The sequence below is a fragment of the Pezoporus occidentalis genome, unplaced genomic scaffold (assembly GCF_034315485.1).
Source record: "Pezoporus occidentalis ecotype Australia unplaced genomic scaffold, CSIRO_AGI_Poc_V1 ctg40, whole genome shotgun sequence".
NCBI classification, from domain to species: domain Eukaryota; kingdom Metazoa; phylum Chordata; class Aves; order Psittaciformes; family Psittacidae; genus Pezoporus; species Pezoporus occidentalis.
The window spans coordinates 2,065,018-2,088,658 of NW_026915725.1; the positions used below are offsets into that span (position 1 = coordinate 2,065,018).

Here is a 23,641-nt window from a genome sequence, read left to right on the forward strand (position 1 = left end):
GCATGCCATATCCTTCTGTGGGGCTCAGCGGTAATTTAGTCCTCAAAGTCAAGCCCTCAGCAAAACAGATCAACTGCTTCACAGACATTAAGGCCAGAAGGGACTATTCAATCACCTAGTCCCATTACCTGCATTTCATTTCTCCCTCAGTTCCACTTCAAGCCCAGTGACTCTCCAAGATGCTTCAGAAAATGTTTGTCCTACAGGTTAAACGCCTGTATTGCAGACAACACTGATGCTGTAACGTGATAGAGGACTGACAGGCTATGACCAGAGTGGCATGTGGCAGACACCAGCATACCCAATTTGGAGGACCAAAGCAAATTGCCTATGAAATTCAAATCGCATGACCACATCAGTGAAAAATACCACATCTTCCCAAAAAAAAGCACTCCTTGTGCAACTTCCAAGCTTTGACTGCCTCTTGGAACACCTCTTTTGCTGCCAAGGAGAACTGTAGATTCTGAAATGGGCAAAAAAAAATCCCAGATAGAAACCCAGCCCAAATATATTTGGCCAATGGCATGTCAGCTGTATTAAATCCCATCTTGGGCAGCTCAACCCACACAGTAAGATTCACTCATGAGGCACGGAGTGCAGAGCTGAGAGGGATATAAGAACATTTGTGGAAACACAAGCAGTTCTGCTCTCTCCATAGCCACCAGAGAACAGGAGGATGCTCAGAGGCTCAGATCACAGCCCTCAGAGCAACTCACTGCTCATGAAAGGAGAGCCACAGCTACTGAGCTCACAGCACCACGCTTTGCAGTGATTGCAAGAAAATAACTAAATAAGAAAATCAGGGATATCTATGAAAGTACTTTTATGGACTCACCTAAGGATTCATTGTGATTTAAACCAGATAAAATCTAAAAAGTTAAACAACTCTAAAGAGCATGCTTACTCAAGGATTATAAAACAATTATTATTTCCTGGCATTTAATGTACTCCTCAAAAAAAGTCATTAAAAAAAGAAGAAAAAAGAAAAACTACAAAGTAAATAAGTAGTGCATGCAGCTCTGCTTCAAAAAGCTGAATGGCAATCAGTTCACTGATTTTTCTTAATCAGAATAAACATGCTCTTTCCATCAGACTGCTCTCTCTTTTATCCCACTCTTCACACGGTACTACTGCGACTATCACTTCTGCTGGATAAAAAAGCAATCCAGGATATTATCCCTGGGAGAGTAAAAGATAAAAAAATAAAATAAACCCTCAGTCTCTAAACATCTATGTTTTTTTGCTGCTTTAGGTGCTGCTCAAATGCCCCCAGACATCCTACCTTCTCCATTTGCTTTCCTTCAGTTGACAAGGCAATTTAGCCCAATTTGACTAACAGTCTATACAGGATCTGCTTTCACTATCTATTCCTTTTCCTCATTTACTGGGGCTCTTGGACAGAAACCAAACATGCCACATACTGTTTTCTCTTAATACTGTTTCTTCTCTCAGTCTTTGCCAGTTCTCCCAGCATAGTGAGCATGTAGTGTTATGGCTGCAGAGCACTTTATTATTTGCTGTATAATAGCAAAGAATAATACCATGAAACATTCTTTCTCACATCCGTATTCACAACTCCCATGCCTATGTACCTCCCTCATTCTTCTTTCCAAATTGCAGCTGGAGGAAGGCAGAAAGGTAACAGCTTTGTATTTCAAAGAGAAATGAGCATACACAGCACACTGCTAGGATCAACATCATAAATTGGTTGGGAAAGGACAGGCAGATGCTAGAACAAACCTGCACTTCTTGTGTGTCCTTAGTTTGGGGTAAACAGAAGCAGCCTGTTTCATGCGAGGCTGTGCATATACTGTAACAGGAGCAGCAACTACATCTCCTTTCTCCATTCCTGCCTCCCTGGGCAGTATTAGATGTGCCTTGTAGCTCCTGACCATGAAAACATGTGAGGTTCAGAGGCAGCTGCCATGCCTGCCCTGCAGCCTAAGGCTGAGTATGGTCAAAGTCTGATGGGTAACTACGATCACTCCTGGTAGCACCTGCTGGGTGGTACCACACCAATGCTACTGCCACACATCAGGGACCAACGCATAGCAGCAGATGCCACATGGGTAATCTCCATGTCAGGGAAAACCCAGCATCTCTATGCACCATTCAAGGTGGTGTAGCAGTGCCTTAACTCCCACCTTCTACAGGAGGGCTTCATTGTCCTACATACCTTCACACAGGACACACACACACATTCACTCCCCTCCCCATTTCTGTATATTGATACCTTATATCCCCATCTGTGGGCTTGAACAGCTCTAACAGTTAAAGAAATATTTTAATGCAGATGGGGAAAGAGAAGGGTAGAAAATTAAAAAAAAAAAAACAAAACCCAACACACACTGCCTGTTGAGAAAGAACAGAAGACATCCCAACCATCTGAGGGAGCTTTTGGAGGCCAGATGCTTTTTGGATAGAAGGTACTTCTGATTTTGCAAGGTCTGAGAAAGGAAAATTAAATATTTACTATAATGTTTTAAAAAAAATTTCAGCAATACAAAAGATTTTCATCTTGTAATCCAGAACTTTTTCCTGCACTTTTCAATTAATATAAATAAAATTGCTTTGAATTTTATATTGTAGCTAATTGACATTAACAAAAATTCCCTTTTGCTGCCAATGTACAAAAGAAGTCTAAATGCCTGTTCTCACACCAAAAATGGTACAAGTTAAGTATGCAAGAACTAGATTATAAAAAAAAAAAAAATCAACAAAACCCACTATACACAGTCACCCTGTCATTCTCAACGAGTGCAGCCAATTTGTGGCAATTAGCACATTGTGCATAGCACAATTCATCTGGCTGTTTGCTGGGCTGCCAAAGAAATTCTGGGTGGTGGTTTGCCTTAGAGCTTATCAGCAGTGCTGACAAGGGATGCTGGTGCATCAGCAAACACCTTCTAAAACATGCAGCAGCTTGGCTGCTGTTTCTACCTGTCAGCCACTTTTCAGTGAGCTGTTATCAGGAGGGAGAACACTTAATCACAGCTTTCCAACAGCTAATATTAAAGGGGAGTGCAGGATGACTTCTGACACATTAAAGTCGGCTGAAGTTATCACCCTTTCCCTCATGGCCACACAGTTCCCAGACCAGCATGGGATAATTTTCATCCATTGCTGTAAGACAACCAGGTTTTGTTCCCCCCCATTTCAATTGCCTTTTGCAAGAAAGGCTGGGGCTTAGCCAAGAATGAACTTGAAGATTTTGGCTTGCTAATGCAGGATTTGATTCCCCAATCCATAATTTAACTTACACTGAATACTTACCACATGGGTATCGTTATAAAACACATTAGAGATGTAAAATTTCTAAGTACCACCATTCTGAAAAATATTCAGGATATTATTTACTTAGTAGCTAAAAATTGCTCTTGGATACAAAGACCCCTTAACACAGAAAGATCTTAAATATAATGTGTGTTATGGAGAAATTAAAATGGAAGATGTGGTCCTTCAGTGGCTGTGGTCCTCAAATGCCTTTTTACTGATTTTTTAAAATATTTCAATTTGCTCCTTTTAAAAAAGAAAACACCCACCCTCCAAACATGACCTAGAATTCCTTTTCCTTCAAAAACTTCACAGAAATTTATGACAGAAAAACGCCTGTGAATTTCTACCCTTTTCCTTGCTTCACGACTCCTATGTCAAGACTAAACCTGATCTTCCCTTCAAACACTATTTTTCCACTAATATGTTCAAGAAATTACTGCCTCAACAGCCTGACAAAGGCACCCTTGAGAGGTGTGAATGACTACAGATGGGGAGCTGGGTTCAAACTCTTTGATAAATCTGTCTGAGCAACAAGACCCAAAGAGATGCACAGAATTGTGAAATTCATTTTCTTCTTGAATCCATTAGCAGATCTGAATAAATTAGTTTTGACAAAACCAGCACATTTTTGCTGACCACAAAAAAGGAAAAAAAAACAAAACACAAAAAACCAACAACATCGAAACATGATCTAAAGGCATTCCTGGAGCTCTATGGAAATAAAATAACTTCTTACAGCAGTGTTTACACCAGCAGACTGGATTGGCAGAAAACTAGAGGTACATTTTCAAATCGCAGCACCCACACTCTCTGAATTCAGTAGCTTCACTACTCAGCCTAAACACTGTCAACAGCATGCCAAGGAGGTGACTAAAGGATGAGGGTCCATGTCTGGCAAGTGGGGCCATGCCAGCATTACAGCTGCTGCCTGGGGTTGGTCTCTGCATTCTGCAGCAGCATTGTGAGGCTCAGCTGCCTTTATACCCTACAGTCCTCCCACAGCCAAATCGCTTTGATTTGTTAGCAGTGAAGCCAAAGGAGATGGAGGAAGCTATTCTATCCTGGTGGAAGCCAAGCCATTCCAATTGTTGTGTCCTCAACAAAACCCAACATGCATTTGTTACACAACTGACCATGGATAGCACTACAGCAGTGATGACTAACCTGGACAGCTGTGACTCTTCCGCTTACTATGTAGAACCAAAGAAATGTTATGAGAAACAGCACAGCAGCTCAACATGTACAACCATCCCAAAGAGGAGCAAGATTAATTTTAAATAAGACTAAATATTTAAACAAATGTAATATTGAAACAATGAAACAGATAATAAGGAAAACTGAATATATGCTAACATATACACGCATAAACTCATGCCACACTGTGCCTCAACGTTGCACCCAGAGCTCTTCAATTTTTATTGATTTTATTTGGTAGCTATGTCACACAGAAAGCAACACACACAAACTCAGGAACCCTCCAAGATGGCATTTCATCAAAATAAAAAGAATACATTAAGTTTAACCACAGCTAGGGTGTTCCCTTTGATACAGAAAAAAGGTATGTTGCTGTGGGACAGACCACAGCAGGCATTGGCACACGGTTCAGTTGGAAGATGAAGACATGGAAACTCAGGTCTGTGCACCCAGGTCCTGACACAAAGGAGAGGGAGCAGCTGGGCAGCACTCCAGCCAGGGCAGGGGGCTGAGCTCCAGACCACTGCACACACCATGACATTTCACTTGTGTGCAAGCCCATAGCTTACAGGAGCAAGAGGAAAAGTAGGTACTGACTTGTTCTTTTAGCTGCCAAACATAAGAGCTGTGCAGTGTGAATATTCACATGCACACAATTCCTTCCCATCATTGGGGGATCCTGAGCACATAACACCTGTCCTACATAACACCTGTCCTTGCAGAGTGCGCTACAGGGTTCCGAGTGTCCAGGATACAGACTCCCCTTTCCTCAGGGCACTGCATTAGCACATATGTACCCCACTAGTACAAGGGATGGGACAGGGAGGCCTCTTGTTCCAGGTACTGCCCACTGATCACAGCCCAGCTCCTGGAACAGAGCAGTTACTGATGCTAAAGGATGCACCATCAAGTGAGACCCTCTAGCCCAGCTCTACACAAACTTTCCCAAGGTGAGAAACCACAGTTCAAGCTCTTCTGTGACCAGGACAGAGAATGGAATTGAAATTGGATCTCTTCCTTCTAATATTTTACAAACCAAGCTGAGGACATTTTCTGTCTTCAGGCCAGTGAAATGTAATGACATGCAGTAAAAGGAATTATTTTTAAAGCACATAAATACAATAGCTGTGGAACAGTATCACCAATGCTTCAGAAAAACAGCCCACACCAATATTCACATCTTTTATTCATATATTTTAGTGAGACTAAAAGCTCTCATACTTTAAGATTCACATAAGATACAATGTTGGATATGCATGAGATGAAGACTGCAAGGGTTCTTATTGTTCTCAGGTTCCTGGATATAATGAAAAAGACTGATGGGCTCTGGGAGAAGCTTCCCTACGCACGCAGTGCTATTTCAAGGTTTTTCACATCTTCTTCTGGTCTAGATCGTTTGACTAAAGAGACAGAAGAGAGAGTTACTAGAGTGGGCAGTTTTAAAGCTGTTTGCTGTGACTATAAAATTCTTTTTCTTCATTTTGCATCCATGTGGGAGACACTAAAAAAAGTACTAACACAATGGTAGTGGTGAAGTAGCATGGCTCACTTAAACCAAACTACATATTCACCAATCAGGCAAAAGATTTTTGTTTGTCTTTTCTTGTATTTGCATAGCAAGTGCTGCCTCTTTGGGCATAAAACTCATCCCAAGACACTGCACATAGCATGCCCCTGCTTTCTGCCTCAGATGGCAGTACAAACCAGCACTGCACAGCAGAAAGGAGGCTCCCAGCTCCAAGGCTCCATGTGATGCTAATGACCTTCCTGTCCACGATCATCTTCCTGCTTTTTGGATCATAAGGAGGTAGCAATTGTTTAGTTATCAAAATAGTTCTTCAGATTTCTAATCTGTTTTTAAACATGGGATGGACTTAAGACAGGACCTGAAGTACTTCATGATTTTGCAGCTATACACTGGGATGGTCTGAGCTAGATACAATATTTTTCAGCTGTATTTGAGTTTCTTACTACATACCATTGAAAAAGGTGCTAGCTGTAGATGAAGTTGCTCGAATAACCCCAGAGAGAATTTCTGCTGTCTGAAAGAAGGCTCAATGTGATTCTGAGTGAACAAACATTATAAAAAATTTTTAAATAGTGTGCTGGGCTACTCGGGTCCAAGCTGCATGCATGAGGTACCACAACCCCTAAGAATTTCAGTTATCAGCCATAGATTACTGTATCTGTACCAAGCATGTAAGCAGCACTGAGTTTTACATATCCACTGCAGCTAATTAATTCCATGAAGCTGATTCAATGACTCTGGGATTCTGAGAGAATGAGTCCTGAATAAAGTCAGACAGTTACAAATTCACCTAGGTAAAACACACAGAAGAGTAATAGACAGAAAGAGGCTTATAGCAAGTTTGGTTGTGGGTTTTTTGATATCACCTGAGGTACCATTAAACGATGGAGAGCTGGCATCATTTATTAATAGGGTTGTTAATTTAAGAGTCTTGCTAGACTGCATGCATAACAGAAAACACTTGTGCATAAACATAGCACTGTAAATACAGTTTTATTTTGAATGAGATGATTTCCACTTTAGTATTCAATCCTTTCTATATAGAACCCCTTGCTGTTAACACTCACAAGCTGCACCTAAGATGCGCATAAATACTTATTAGGACATGACACCTTGTAGAAAAAGCACATAAAAGCCTTGCTTCAGAAATGATACTAATTTCTTGTGAGTCTGCAGATAGAATTTAAGCTACTGATTTTGACCTCTGATGACCAGTATTTTGCGCAACAGCATTAGCAGACGTATTCACGCTAGAGCACTCCACCAAGACGAACGGTTCCCAGTGCAGGGTCTCCCCTGTTCTCACAGCGCACATTTCTCACCCTGTCTGCCAGAATCCAGATTTGTTTTAGTTACAAGACCATCTGCTTTTTGAAAGACTTTTGTTTTTTTGATGACAGATGGACGAGGTTCAAATTCTTGTTGTAACCAGCAATGAATTTTTACAATTCATTGTCTATGCTGGTTACCGTCCGTCTTGCTTTAATTACTTGAAAGAAAGAAGTCTTATGGGGGAGAGTTTTCCAAATGCATAAAATTTTAAAACCAAAATAAGCTATAAAATACGTTTCTGATGCCTTAACTACAAATAGTCCAGCTCCAGGTTTGTAACCTACTTCTGTAATCCTGTATTAGCTCAGGTTTCTCTTTCATGTCCCAGAATAAAGGGATGTGGAAGCAGAGGGAGTACTTTAATGGACTATCTACAGAGTTATAAGCATCATATACTTCCCCCCACCCAGAGTCTCACAATAACATCTGGCTCAAAAGAGTCTTAGTTCTCTAAGACTGGTGTTTGCAGAAGAGCTATGCTTACTTTTAAAAAGCTCACAAAAAAAACCCTCAAGACTTCTTAATATTTAAGGACTAAAAACTTTAAAGGTTGGTAGACAGATTTATGGGTTTTTGCTTAAATTATTTCATATTTTAAAAGCCTCTTCATTTTTATTTCATATTTAATACCCTTTTCGAAGTGAAAAGCTTGGAATAGCAAACAAGCCTCCATGATACCACTAAAATATAGTAAAGGGGTCCCCACTAATACCATGCTGCCAAGTTGGCAAGCCTTGATCAGCAAGCCATAAGTTATACATCCACTAGCCATGAGCACTCTGCTACATACTTCAGGAGGAGGGAGGCATTGGGAAGTGTGGCACTGAGAATAGTGGGATTTGGAAGCCTCATCCCTGACCATGGCTGTACCAGGTTTGCACCCTGGCTCCAAACCAACATTACATTGCTCTCAGCCTCAGCACTTTACTTACTTGTCAGGGACTGTGATTAACCACCAACCCCTGCCCCACCACAGCTCCCCTGCCAGGCATGCACAGAGACCCAAAATGGGATGCACACATGAGTTAGCGAAAGCTTCAGGCATTTGAAGAGCCCCACGCTGCCCCATCCACTATAACAGGAGACCTAAGCTGTGTGTGAAAGGGGGATGAAAGGAAGAAGAGGCAAAAAACAAATAATTGAGCAAAATGCTAAACAGCCCTCTAGTTTACATCCCTAGGTTATGCCGCAGACTCATTCCATCTGTGCACATATTTCAGTGAACTACATGTCATGTTTATATAAATTTCTTAACAGCAAATAAGAGCTGCCTGTTCAGCTGCAGGCACCGGCCTCACCACGCGCCTCCCATGCCCCGCAGCTGGCATGCCAGCCTCAAAAACATGCGCTGCCAAGAAGGGTCACGTCCATATCTCAAACCAGGCACAGACGCTACAGAAAAATCAAGACCGGATTAACAACATTTGGAATCTCTGTCCTTTATTGTTTGTTCACTATGGAGTCTTTGTAGGCTTCAGTCTTGGTTTCAATGAAACGACTGTTTCAAGGAGACAAAAAAAAAGACAGAGGATAGGAGAAACTCCATGGAGTAAGGGAAAGCCTGACAGCAGATACAGAAGTTTGATCCAAGCAAAACCCCAAAATCTAACAGGTTTTTTGTTCCAGTTGCTTCTTGATTTCCAAAAAAAAAAAAACAAAAGCAGATGCTTTAGTTTACTGTTCCCATAGTACACTTTAGCATGCCTTCATCTACTTCCTGATGTTATTCCCATTTTCCCTTCTCATTTACTAATAAAAGCAATCAAAGATCACAGATATTATAGGCAGGGAAAAGTGGCAGAAGCCAAGGCATTTTTTATCATGTTAAAAATAATTTTCAAGACAAAGTCCCTACTAACCATGATCTCCTCTGAGAATAAATATAAGAACCTATTCCTCAAAATCAGTACAATCTAGATGCTGCCTGTTTAGGGTTGAGGTTTTGGTTGTTTTTTCAATAAGACCACCCAAAACCCAGAACATCCTAAACCCAAGAAAATACGTTTTATTTACACAAGTATTTTCTATCACAGCCATGCTGGTTGTTCCACATTCACATGAACTTCATTGTACTCTGGAGCTATGACCATATTTCATACATTCTTTTTAAACCTTGATTAATTTAACAGAAAAAGAGTAGGCCAGAAGGAAGCTCTCTATTGAAGACATTTCTCCTCAAGTCACATCCAAAGTAGCCATGATTCTATATCACAGGAGCAATTTATTTAGAATTAAGACAGCAATAAAAGTGGTATAGAGAAAAGTATTTGAACAGCACTGACAAACTTCACTGCTGTAACACTTTTCCCATGCTATAAGGCTCATATCCAAAATTCCAACACTGAAGCTTTTTTTCTCTTTTGAACACTGGGATATTCCGGAAGTTAATTTTAGAAGAAATCAGTCAGTAACCTCTGTGGGTGTTAACTTGCTGCATTTTACAACACAGTGTCTGCCTGTGCATTACTTTGCTCCACCACATGCTTTCCTGTACCTAAGTGGCACTGATAGGCTTCCATTCCACTACTTGCACCCCACCAGCCATTATAAAGAAAAAAGTCAATAAATAATATCTCCTCCTGCAAAATTAAAAGGCCAAATAGATGCTTCAGCAGGTGCCTCAGCAATGGCCCAGTTCATGGCAAAAACTGAGACTCCCAACCATCAGCAGCAGTTAAGTGATGGACCATTACCAACCTGTGGCCAGCAAAGAGGAACCCATCAGCAGCTTCACGGCAGGTCCCCAGGCCCTCCTGAATTCTAGAAAGCTGTAGGAGTAACTCAGGTCCAGAGGTAGGTGAAAAGCTTAGGAGCAGAAAAAAACAACCAAATAAAACCCAGAGATAAGCTGGTGTGCTTAAAAACTTCGAGGGAGCTTTGAGGGAGAATAAGAAGATTCATTTATTGTGTTAATGTTGCTCAAGTCATGCTCACAGCAAGTGCTGAGCCCAGCCTCTCAGGATAACATGATGGTAGATAGTCTCTTTATTGGGATTTCATAGGAAGACAAAGCACTTCCACCGCCTTGGGAGGAGTGGGCGGACCTATCGTCTCAGAGAGCTGATAAATTTAAATCTCCAATTAAAATAGATATCCTTGTGTTCTTACCAAAAAGGTACTAGAGCAGTGCTGAGGGTTACAGAACCAAGTCTACAGTGCTACATGAATCTGCTCCAGCATGGAAAAGAAAAAGGGCCGATGTTCCTCCTTATATCACAGCTATGTCCAACGTATCAGGATCCAGGAATCTTAACAGCTACATCTTGGAGCACAAAACAAAGTAAGAAGGATCTTGCTGTACTTATTTTTCAGAGACCATCTGTTTCTTTTAAGACTTTGCAGTCTTCAGAAGAATCATTTTGCAGATTTATAAAATAGATATACATACAAAAATAAAAATGGCTGCAGAGATAGGGAAATGCTCTCAATGTCAAGTCTCTTGACTTGCCAGGTCTGAGAAAGAATCCACACAAACTGACCAAGTAAATATGTTAGTCCATATATATGCTTTTCTTTTTTTTTTTCCCCCAGTAGGGTAGAGCTTAAAAGATTTACAAATTGAGCACTTGCCGAGGATGAATTTCCTTCCATACAACGCAGTCACTTCATGAGAATATCTGCAATACGAGTATCCTATCTCAGGATGGGCAAAATTTACAGTCACCCCAAAAAGGAAGGAAGGAAATTAATAAAAAGAGGAAAGGGCTGATAGAGAAATGCCATATGACTAGTATATTCCCCCTTGAATGTTAATCAAAGAAAGGTGAAAGCAGAGAAGAAATGCAGAAACCACCCCCCTTCCCCTAAACTCACACAAAGTATCAAGGGGATAAAACAGTCCTGAGAGCAGCATACCGGCAAAGGCAAAAATCTATAATGTAAAAGAATTCTGATTCAATTCAAATAACTGAAAGCGAAAATCCTATATCAGGTACAACTGTTTTGCTTATGCACACAGGCACAGGAAAAGCAGGGTGCAAGTGCATTATGCATAAAGTCAATGAAAGCCAATTTCCAAGTTGGGCACTTGCAATACAAACACCCAATATGAATACATAGACAGAGATAAGGACTCGGAAAGAAAACCTGAAGTGAAAATACCATGTGACCCAGGAATACGTGCACACACAACTCCTCACCGCCCCCAGGAAAAAGAGCAGGGAAAACAAAAGTGCCTTCTGAATGTGCAAATGCAGTAAGTGATGAGCATTTAATGCAACTAGCCAAATACATGTACTGAATATCCATAGAATCACAGAATGGTTTGGGTTGGAAAGGACCCTAACATCATCTAGTTCCAATCCCCCTGCCATGGGCAGGGATGCCTCACACTACACCATGTTGTCCAAGGCTCAGGTAAGAGCAATAAATAACAATAAATAATCACAAGATTCTCTTTAACCTCCTCTTTTTTAGATGATTCTCCAAGTGTAAGTCTGGGAGCAATGGAGTGTACCATAGTGACAGGCTGATGAAGGTTGAGCTGCTCAACAGCCTTCACCCCGATACCCAGCTATCACAGTGGCTTCTTCTCAGCTCCTAAAAATCACTGTACTGGGCTGGAGCAAAACTCCAGCTCAGCACTGGGAATCCACACAGGTCTGGTCAAGGCTCTAGAACAGCCCTGTGCTACAGCCCTGGCCCACCACATAACTGTTTCCATTTTGAGATAGGTTGCCTAAAATAGACCTATTTCATTTGGTATAACCAAGTTGTTAAAAAGAGTTATTTGCATAACAAGAATCAACCTGCAGTGAATGCCAGTTACTGTATGTGAATCAACCAACCCTCAAAAAAAATCCACTGTTGGAAAGTGTTCATACATAAAAGCACCATTAAAAACAACTATAAAGTATATTTCTAACCTATATTTCTAACACAACCTATTCCAAATTAAGCAAATTATCAACTATGGAAAGAGTTTAAAAAAAAAATAATCTGAAAAATATGTACTTAAAGCAGATACTAAAGGTTGGAGTGGCACTAAGCAGATTTACAGAGGAAGATTGAGACACCACCTTCCCAACCCCACTTCGAAGTTTTCCTGTCTCCCAGCTTGAGTTAATGTCATGATCCCAAAGGGGACATCACTTGCAAGTACTAAACCTACTTAAAAAAAGTAGTACTTCAGAGTCACAGAAGGTGCCAAGGTGCCTTGCAGAGGCTCAGAGGCTGGCCCTCAGAATTGAAACTCAGTCTACCTGAAGGCAACCAATAATGAATGCAAAGCACGAACAGAAACAACTTCAAACATTTGAGCTAACAGTGGTGGTTCAGTCTCATGAAACCTGGTGGCAAGGTAAGTCCACTAATCAGATCTCAAGAAGAGCAAGGGTTGCTGCCACCACCTACCCAAGAGGCAAGTTAGAGCTCAAGCCCTCCAAGGACAGAGAGCAACCACGGTCCTCATGTTTGTTCCCTGAACAGAACATGGTCAGAAGTTAAAGTGACTGTTACAAGCACGTTGGTGGTGCTCTGCTAACACTGCTTTCACAAGCAGCTTCACATCAACATGGGTGACAACAATTCACATTGCTTCACAGCAACAGCAATCACCCATCACTGCAGCAAGTCTTCCCAAAGCAGCTGCCCCAATGCACCACTCCTCAGGCAGCAGAACAACAGGCCATGGTCAGTGCTATCAATATCTACCAAAGTGATCCGTATTAGCTCTGGTCATGCACACAGACCTATCACCTATGAAGTCTCCATTCCAGGGGAAGGCAGGACAGCAGACTCAACAGACTGTCCTCCAAATTAATGGGTCTCTAGACAGAAAAGCCTCTCCCTCTCAATCATCTTCTGAACACGACAGTGGGACAAGGTGAGATATAATTGATTAACAGCATGACTTTGAAAGATGATTTCCTGAGGTTCTGACCAATTTTCAAAATCAGCAGCATCTTCCCCCAGTAATTCAGACACTGACAATGGATGTCAGTCACTGCATAAATGAGCTGGCACTTACTAAAACAACTACAGCAGTAGACTAAAAATGCAGTATTTGGCCTTAGGGAATTCAGAGAATCAAAAATGCATTCTTGTCAGAGTCTAAATTAAATTCAAAGGGCATCAGTCCATCAGTAATATACAAGTTTGCTAAATCAAAGGTCTGAGGAACTGCCCCAGCATTAGTCTGCATTATCTACATAAAACAGGATAATTTATTCTCAGCTCTGCCTCGTGCATTCAGTCCCCAGACTGTCCAAGAGGATTCAGCTAGACTGCTCTTCATTGTACAAAACCAAGAGACAGTATTACTTTATTTCAGATACATCTCTCTGCCTGCACATACAGTTAGAGCAAATTATCAGATACCAACCAGTACTTCAGCTGTCCTCTCTCTTGGACATCCAGCCCAGTTGGATTAATTCCTAGAGATTCCCCTTAGACCCATGTACCTTCTTGCCAGGGCTGTTCGGATAAGGATCCAAGTCCAGAAGTCCACAATCCTGTCTACAGCTGATAACCCTTAACCATAAGCCCATAATCACTGACACACAAATATCTAGATTTATTCCTGAAGATGGTCATAAGCAGCATTAGCTCAGCAAGACTCCCTAGCAGTCATACTGATCTATACACTGATAAAATCAAAGAACGGACCAATTCCAATATAGGCACTGAAAACAGCCAAATGCCTTTCTTAGAGGATCATAAAGGAAGTTCCAGCTATCCACCACACCTCAGTTTTGCAAGAGGGAAATAATTCAACTGGTATACCACATAGATAGCAATTATTTCGTAACAGGTAACATCACCTAACAAATTTTAGCAACATAAGGAAGATGTTATGGAGCTTATAGTGTGTGAAGGAAATCAACACTGTTTATGGCAGAAAAAAAAAACCAATATCATCCCAGGAACTTATCTTTAAAAGAGGGGAGCAAGAAAATGTTTCAGATGCACCTTCTATAACCTACCTTACCCACACCAATGCTTACCGTTTGTATAAAAAAAGGGACAATGAAGAGACAACTCATATCTTAGTGAGCATCTCTAAGGACTACTAACTCTGCCTCTCTATCCTCCCCATCCATCCAACACATAACCACCTCTCCTGAGGAAACTGTCTTCCAAGCACACCAGAAAGAAAAGAAAATACCCATGCACCCATCACCACCCAGCAGACCTTATTCCAACGTACACAAAGCCAGGAGAGCATGATAAGGCATGCAAGAAAGGGCTGATGACAGCATCCCATGTCACCGGGTTTTTCACAGCTACCACTGTGTCTGAACACAGGAGCAATGTGGGCAGGCAGTGTTTTACACACTGAGGACAAGGTTTCACTTACCCAGCTCCCTACAGGGGAGCGCCACGCTCCAGCGGGGCGGCCGGGTACCTCTGCCATGGGGCATGCCGGGGCATCACAGCACGGCGGCTGCCGGCAAGCTGCGGCTTCAGGAAACCTAAAACAGGAGAGATGCGAGTCAAGAGTGAATGTGCCAAAGCCCCTTTCAAAAGCGGCACTGACAGCCTCCCACAGACATCTGCGGCATTGCCACAGCTGAAAACCCTGCAAGCAACACATCATCAAGGTTGACTAACCAAAACACTGTTTGTTAGAATGCAATTAAAAGTGGAAGTATGAGCAATTTAACAGCTATACACACCAGAAAATATTGCATTGATCTCAAACCCAAACATTTTTAGCCCAGTAGTGATGCCCTGCAGCAGCTGTTAGCAACCTGATGATCTGGCTTTTAAAATATCAGCTGCCCTTCAGTGTTTCGTCACATGGGAGAGTTGCCATATTCCTGAAAAAAAATGTGAGCTCCCAGCCTTTGGAATACTTTCGGCTTTATTTCACCAATACCTATTTGCAAGCTTCATCCATTTGCAAGTTACTTTTAGACATTACAAATAAAACATTATCTCTAGAAGCAAAAAAGCTAAAAGAACAATAACATTATTTCCAGTCATTCAAGAATAACAGTGTGAGTTTGAAGATTAACTACGCTATTAATGAGATGTGGGTTCAAGGTCATTGAAATAATGAGCATTATCAAAATTACACCAAACAATCTGTGAATCTACTGGAAGGCTGAGATATAATTAAGCAATTTGCCCTTTAACTTGCACCTGACAGTAGTTTAAGTGACATTTCCCAAACCTAAGGCCAACAGTCCATATTGCCAAAGTCTTGCAGGATGATAATCACAGCCTATGCTCTCTCAAAACTCCAAAACAAAAAGTAGCGTTAAGAGCACTGCTGAACAGCAAGGAACCACTGGTCACAACTGAAAACTTTTGGCTGCATCAGTGAGTCTCAAGCTACCCAAAAAGCAGATGGCAGAATCCAAGAGCCTCTGCCTCTCCTTGCTCCAGTTTCCCAGCAAAAGAGCATGGCACTGGAAAGATTCTTTGATATTGCCTCCAACATCCACATGCAGATGCACAAGAGGCATTTTTCAGAATTAACCCACAGAATCCATTAATAAGAACAACAGATTCACATTTAGGATTAAAAGGGTTGATGTACTTGAACATGTACAGGTAAGTGAGCCAGGAGAAGGAAGAGGAGCCAGAGAGGTTTGCTGGGTTTATGTTTTCTGAATTGAGAATGGCAACACCGCCTATTTAAATCTGACTGCAGTCTACAAAACTGCAACTGGCATAATCAAAATACTTTGTACAGGATATACTTGATTAAATCAGCTTAATTTTCACCATAAAGTTGGAACATAATTACTGGTTAAAAAAAAAATAATCGTATAAAATATCCTTTATCCAAAGATTGCTGTAGTTTCAGGAGAACACAGTTGATTCTTCATACAAAACCAGAAGTGGCTAAATTGCTTGAACACAAAAGATAACTCAAATTCAACTACCAAGTTGTGCCCAGCAACTCTCTAATAATTGCATACAGAACACAAACATGTTTTGTTGAGAACTCATAATATCTAATCAGCTATAATTGTAAATTTTATTTTCCATTTGTAAATTACCAAGGGAGATAACTAGAGAACAGGGGATGTAAAATAATATTCTAGCTGGGGATATTTTGTTAGCACATAAGCCTCTACCCACCCCTTCCCTAATGCCTGCAAAGCTCTTCTGCTTCTGAACTTATTTTAATTGTTAGCTTCTCTTTGAAGGTATTTCAACTATAACGCAAGCAATGCTCTAATGAATTCTCAGCTCTGTGATATTTTTCCCAAAGAGTTCTTTTATATAAAAAATTGGATGCTGAGATGTAGTTTCCCATGATTGTGCATCTCTGTTTCTGAGGAATGTCAATATTCTCATCAAGTGAGATGTTTCAGAGTTCCTAAACTTAAAAACAAACAAACAAAAAAAAAAAAAAAAAAACAAAAAAAAAATACGCCTTCTGTGGGTTTGTTGTTTTCTCACATGAACCTGTTTCAGCACTTAACTCATTGCTCCCTTCTCCCCCTGCCTACTTACTGACTGGTCCTGCTAAGCTGTGCAGCTCCACCAGCAAGCACAGCTCTCTGGAGCCAGGGGAGGATGCTTGCAGGGTCCAGCTGGTAGCACAGCCCAGCCTGCACCACAGCAATGTACTTCACACCTCTCCCTTAGAAAGTGCACCCTTTGGGCAAGCAGATTTGGTAGTTGGCATCTTTTCCAAACTTGCCTCTGCCAACACTTATTTTTCAGATGCACAAGTAGTTACTGCCATCCTGAACTCCCAAAACACCACCAAGAGCTGCACTAAAGACACGACACACTGAGTACCTCAGCAGAAAGCAGACGGCAGTTGCCTCATGCTTAGAGCATCCAAACACCACAGCTCCTTCTGCTTAAGGGACACTTCTGACATTGTCCCAGGTCATGCCTTCCCTATGACAGCATCTGACTACATTTTGCCACCAACTACAGTCCCACTGTGACAAGGACCCTTCCATAAGGGCACAGACAGTGGGGCAGTACAACTTATGCCTTTGTCTCTTACCCCAGCAATGACAGGCAGACCTTTCAGTAAAGGAAAACTACTGTCAGCTACATCTGTAAGCTGAACTATCCAAAACTAAATATAATTTAAAAGGGGAGTAATATAAAAAGAACCACCAAAGGATTTCAGCCTGCCTTATGAACAGATATGTTTTTTAAATAAGCTTAAATGTGCTTCTTCAAAGCCAGCAGTCAATGGAACCAATATTCCACTTTTACCAGCCCTGCTGCAAAAGCCACACCAAGCTCACTGAAAATGCAAAGACAAACAAAAAGACAGAAATTCCCTGCATTCTGCAGCACTCTGACAAATAATATATAGATGGGTGGAAGAATGCAGCCGTAATTAGCAACCTTGTTGACCCAGGCAGTCATGTTGTGTTTTTTAAAATAAAAAAGCTAGCATTTCCAGGTTGTAAAAAAGCAGTAACAAAAGGTCATTCCTCTGAAAACAGCAGCTGACAACTTTATACAATAAATAATACTATTTTATAGTACAACATCCACAACATGGTAAGCTTAACATATTAACGCTGACAGAAATTATCTCTGTTCTCTATTAATCTGCATTCTTTACAGATGGTTATTCACAAAAATTAAGCATGAAGCTGAAAGGTTATCTATGGCCATATTAGCAAACATCTGCTTGCAATTCTGATTTCATGTTTGCATGCTATTCTTGGAAAAGCAACCATATTTGAGAAGTACCAGATGTGACCAAGTGTTCTTAATCATAAAATATTCTTTTTAGCAAGATAAAAGTTCAGTGAAAAAGCCAGGCCAGGAAAGAAATCATACTCTCTGAACACAGCAACTGCCTTATGCCACTGCTGCTGAATACTCCAGGGGAAGAGTGCTTCCGAAGAGGAAAAATAGCGTTTTATTTGGTGTGCCACTACAGATAATCACTCTTCATTTTTAAATATGAAACATTCAAAGGAATAAACATGAACTCGGTTTCAACTTTAAAGCAGAGAAGTTATGCATTACATGAACTGAACCACCTATTTACTCTCTGGCAGGGGGACTGACATGGTACCTTTCAACCCCCAGTGGCAGGAGCTCAAGCAGCCTCCCACAGATTGACTTGAGGGATCTTGACTTGCTCCCCAAATGACCTCACCAGGATCTCTCACTGTCCACAAGAAGGAAGAAGCAGTTAACTGTGGGCTGGGAAGGTGTTGCAGACAGCAGGCCTGTCTAGCCATACAAGGGAATTAATTTTGGACCAAGGAGAGAAGGGTTAATTCTTTCACAGAGTCTTGCTACACTTAACCTAGTCCCTAAAAATTATATATAAAAAAAACAACCCAATGTTTCTGCACCATCAAAATATTTGTTCATTGTGTTTGATAGCTACACTTTTTGAATGAATAGGACTGCTAATCCAAAATAAACTCTGCAGATAAAGTATCAATATATTTCTATTACAACACAAGATTAAATATGTACTCATGTAGCTTTTTTAATATACATATACACACACAAGTTTAGAAGTATATGTGTATTCTGTTTATAAACTATCATGGACTCCTGTCTTTGCAGAGACAATGCTTCTGAAATTAAAGAAAAAAAGAGAAATGTAAGAATGAAATACTGGAGTGAAGGATTACAAGCCCAGCCACCAACACTTAGTCTGATTCAGGGACATCTTCAAAAGAGGCTCATTTTAAATAAGGCAACCTGCATAAGGAAAGAAAATAAAAACTAAAATCAAAACCCACCCACATGTCCATCCCCTCTTTTCCTCTCCAACAGTTCTACTGGGTTCAAGAATTATTCTTCTGATGAGCCCTTGTGCAAAATGCTGAGCAATGCGCTTGATTTACATCCCTAATAATTGTTCAGAGGAACACAATACCATGTAAAGGTTCAACTTTGGGAAAGTTCAGCTTCCCCCAATACTATAAGACAAGAAACTGTTGCACTCCCAAGCCTATCTTCAGTCTGCATTTATTCTAGTTTTTTGTTGTTTTGTTTTCTGGGGGGGCTTAGGGATTTGTTTGTTTGTTTCGTCTGTGGGGTTTTGTTGTGTTTTTTTTTGTGGGGGTGGTTTGGGTTTCTGGGGGAGTTTTGGTTGGGCTTTTTTGTTTGTTTGTTTTGGTGTGGTTTTTTTTTTGAACTGGCTCATGGATTCAATTTAATCCCAGGCTGATTAAATGACAAAGCCCATAACATTTAAAGTAAAACTAGAGGTGGCAAAGACCTGCATTGTTAGTTGATGCTGCTCATACATTCTTTTATTGAGGAACACTGATCACCACAAATCCCAAATATTAAAAAGGCATAAATTATCTCTTTACCTACAGAAAAAGGAGTTTGATCTGGAAGACTACTGTTTCTTAAAGTATCATCTTAGATCCTTTTCATGTTCTAACAGCTTGGGACATTCACTGAATACATGATTCATATTTTGAAAGTATCTCCATGACATGGCTCCTTGAGCTGAAGGTTCAAGACTACAAGTTATAAGCCTCACAATGAAACTGGGTGAAATTCTGTATTCTGAAGCTCTACTTTTCACTCTCCTGCCCCATCAGTTCACATAGTTCTTTTAAAACTTAGATTAAGAATCCCAGAAGGGAGCATGCAGTGCTTCACACAAAGCTCTGGAAGGTGCAAGGGTTTGACCATGGTGACTGGCAGATCCCCACAAGGTGGCAGGCCCCCAAGTGTCCCAGCCATCACCTCCCAGCCTGCTTTTCCCAGCACTGGAGCAGGAGTGAAGTCTGAGCCTGCAGCAGACTTCTGTTTCGCTATGCCAGACCTGCAGAATATTCCTCACCACCACCACAACAGTCAAGGGAAAAGAAAATAAGATCAAAATTATACGTGTACTTTCCCCTCTTTGCTTCCTGTTCCCTCAAGCACAGGAATTCACACAAGTGGCAAATGATGCAAGAACCTGCCACTGCACATACAAGAGGTCTGAGAGCTGCCCTGAGAGCAGGAAGCTCTGCTGAAGGGAGAGTTGTGTCACATTAAGCCATACAAAATTTGAGTAATTGAATTGCATAGCACAATGTAAATTGGGAATAGCCTGTTTCCCCTCCCATGCATGGGCCAAGCTGAGGTGATGCCTGCAGCCACAAAACAAAATGCAGAGCACACCTTGAGCTACCTCTGGAGGAAGGCATGAGGACTTTTCCTGGGACAAACAAAGGCAATGTGATTATGAAATGCAGAAATAGGCACAGGAGCAATGGAGCAAAGACAGAGGAATAGGAATACCAGGAATCATCCATTTAATGCAAAAGCACAAGCTGAAATTTTTCCAAGTCTCTTCAGCAATGATGCATGATTCTATAAACAAAAGTAGTTCTTAACATACTTTCCACTTGAAATGAATTCCTCCAAATGGAAGAGCAAAGCAGAAAAGCTTCTGTTTTGGACAGATGAAAGCATCCAAAGGCTGTTCCTTACACACCTATACACCCCTGACATCATTTCAGGTGTAAACCAAGGGGTCTAACACCCCAGGAAAATGAGCAAATCACAAACACACTCCTACAAGCAGTGTGTATGTAGCTTCTGTGCACAAGAACATGTGCATTTAGCTATGGTGCCTTGAAATCAGAAATCTAATCAAGAAAAAAACTGTTTTCAGCCATCAGATAAGCTATAAAACTATTATCAATTCATATTGTAAACCTAACACTGCCAAGTACCACTATACCATAAGAATACTTGTTGCATAACTGCATGGCAAAAGCCAAAGAAAAAGCTTCACTTAGTGAAGCTGAGCAAAAGAACAGGACACCATACGCTTGTTGCTGACACCTTAAAACACTTCACAAAGCTGTCAGATGGATCACTCCTACTTTTGCAAATGCAGAAACTGAGTCATAGGAAGAACATAACTCACAAAGCTCTCCAGCCAGCAGCAGGGGACAGTCAAATTTCTTTTACCCAGTGTTCAATCTACTAGGTAACACTTACTAAATCAAAGCTTTTATTTCATGTCTTCCAGTATGCCTCAGAATAATTTGATTAGACATTGGACTCAGGTCAAATTGACAGTGTAACCTAAATTATATAAAGACTACTTTCTTCTGTTCCTGTGGACATTAACATATTCTGAATAAATTCCCCAACGTTACCTGGACCACTATTTTTCACACAGCTCTCAAATGAAGGTATGCCAGAAGACACTTGGAATGATTCCTGACATTGTACTGATGCTTTCATTTCGGCAGCACCTCTAAAGACAGGACAATGGAAACGAACTACAGACTACCATTCCCTCCCCTCTTTATCTGCCATGCTATATTTAGGATATATGTAGATGTAAAGCAGTAAAAGACTGGAAGCAAGTCTTCCCGCCAGTGCTCCTGTTATTGTCAGTACTGGCAGAGCTATACGGCTGCTGAAGTCAACAGCAGCAGGTTTCCAAAGAAACGGAAGTGTATACAAGGATGTTTTACACAGCCAAACAGAAAATCTCCCTTCTAGTTCCCTCCGGCTTCAGGCAAAACCAGCAAATCCTAAATCAACACAATTCATGAGCACATAGGGACAGGCAGAGGCAGATGCCATGGTTTTGCCTGCAGTTGAAAATTTTATGATTAAAAGGTTTATGTTGGTATAGCTCCACTGTGAAGAATCACCAGAGGATCTGAGCACTCCGTGTTGATGATGTAGCATGGGACACTGAAAAATTCAAATCTTACCTGCAAATGCTGCTGCTCCAACACTGAAATGCACATAACAGTACGTTACTGAAGAAGAGAGAACAGCTTGCTGAAAGACAGCCACTTCTATTTTATAAAAAGACGACAAGTAATATATTATTAAACAAAGTCATAAAAATTTTAATCACAACTGTAATATCATTTCTTGTAATTAAAAATAAAAAAAAAAGAAAGCTAATAGTTCTTTCTTGATTTAAAAAAAAAAAATCACAAGTATTAGTACTAAAAATGTTAGTAGTAAAAAGGAAATGTTGAAAGCAATTCATAACTGAATAAAAATCAGTTACTGCTCTATTCCAGTAACCTACAGGAAAGCTGTTAATCTCAATATTCAGGATTCTGCACAGCAGGGTTGGGTTGTGAAATAATCCTTTTAAAGTTGAGTTTCAGCAACTGACAAAGGCAAGTGTTAGCTGAATTCTATTTATGGCATTCATCCAAATATCAAATAAAGTTTTCCTGGCTATGTTTCAGTCATCCCTATTCACAGCTCAGAGTGCTTTTATAAAATGTAGGCAGGCGGTATAAAACCTGTGTCTTGTTTGTATCCAATTTTATACATCCCAAAGAGGGAACAGCATTATTCAGTAATTATCACCTCAAGAAATGGGCCAGTAATGACTTACTGAACAGTCTATCCTGTGCAGTTATAAATTCCAGACAAAAAAACGAGAACTCGCAAGACACCCCTCAACCACCACAGTGAGCAAGGCAGAGCAACTAAGGACAGACAGGACTGCATGTACATGAACATAACAGGGTACCACTCCACTAAATGGCTAACCACTTCAAGCAGCATATTTGAAAGGCTTTACCACATATAAGCAGTAGTATTTAGAGAGGCACATTCCTCTCATAAACAACCCAAAATGGGAGAAGGGTTGCAAAAAAGTAAATAAAAATCCATCTGTTCACAATACCTTAAGAATGACAAAAGAAATAAATCCAATGTTGCCATGTTTTAATCTTCCAGCATGCAGGAAGCCAAGCTAAGCTTATGTTTGGAAAGAATCCAAATATGATAGGTATGAAAAATTCCATTAAGGAATTCAAACAACCTCATTTTGCCATACAACACTGTGATATAACAACGTTGTTATAACAATGGCGTTTCTTTATTTCTGTTCCTACACTAAACTGAATTTTAAGGTTTTCTCCCCCTCTTCATATACTGTCACTGCGAAGACTTCATTTCTCAAATGCTCAAAGAAACCCCAACACAGGATGATCAGAAAATATCAGTAATAGCTGTTTATCAATCCCTTAAAATATTGCTAGTGTTTCAGAACCAAAGTTCATCAGAAGCATAGAAGCAATCAGACCCTCCAGCCAGTTATGCTGGTTCCTGATTTGCAATGCACCATCCCAGTTCAGAGGCACACAGAAACCCACCTGACCCTCAGTTTATTACTGTCTGAGAACAGCATTTCTCATTCTTCTCAGCTATGCACACATTTTTTCCAATTGAGTTATTTTTGCCACCTCTTCCATTTGCCGTAGAACAAGAAATGCAACGCGTGCAATGAAAAAGTGTATGCACTTTTCCTGTCAAGGCTGTACCGCGATATTTGACATGAAGAACAAAAGCGTACAGGTATTCAGACACACTTTCAACACATTGCAGCCCCTCTTGGATTCAGTATTTTTTTAATAAACCTGGATGTCGAGGGTCTGTGCAGGAGACTGGACAGGTCCTAGTAAC

At 40.7% G+C, this 23,641-nt stretch overlaps 1 protein-coding gene across 4 annotated transcripts in view; it reads right to left on the bottom strand.

Annotated features, from left to right (window-relative positions):
* The window catches only part of KIAA1217 (KIAA1217 ortholog), a 372,954-nt gene that overhangs the window by 330,392 nt on the left and 18,921 nt on the right, over positions 1-23,641 (bottom strand). For all 4 annotated transcript variants that reach the window (XM_062633607.1, XM_062633605.1, XM_062633609.1 and 1 more), the window contains exon 2: positions 14,628-14,742. In XM_062633607.1, the coding sequence (XP_062489591.1) occupies positions 14,628-14,691 (64 nt within the window). In that variant the 5' untranslated portion in view covers positions 14,692-14,742. The remainder of the gene's footprint in view (positions 1-14,627; positions 14,743-23,641) is intronic.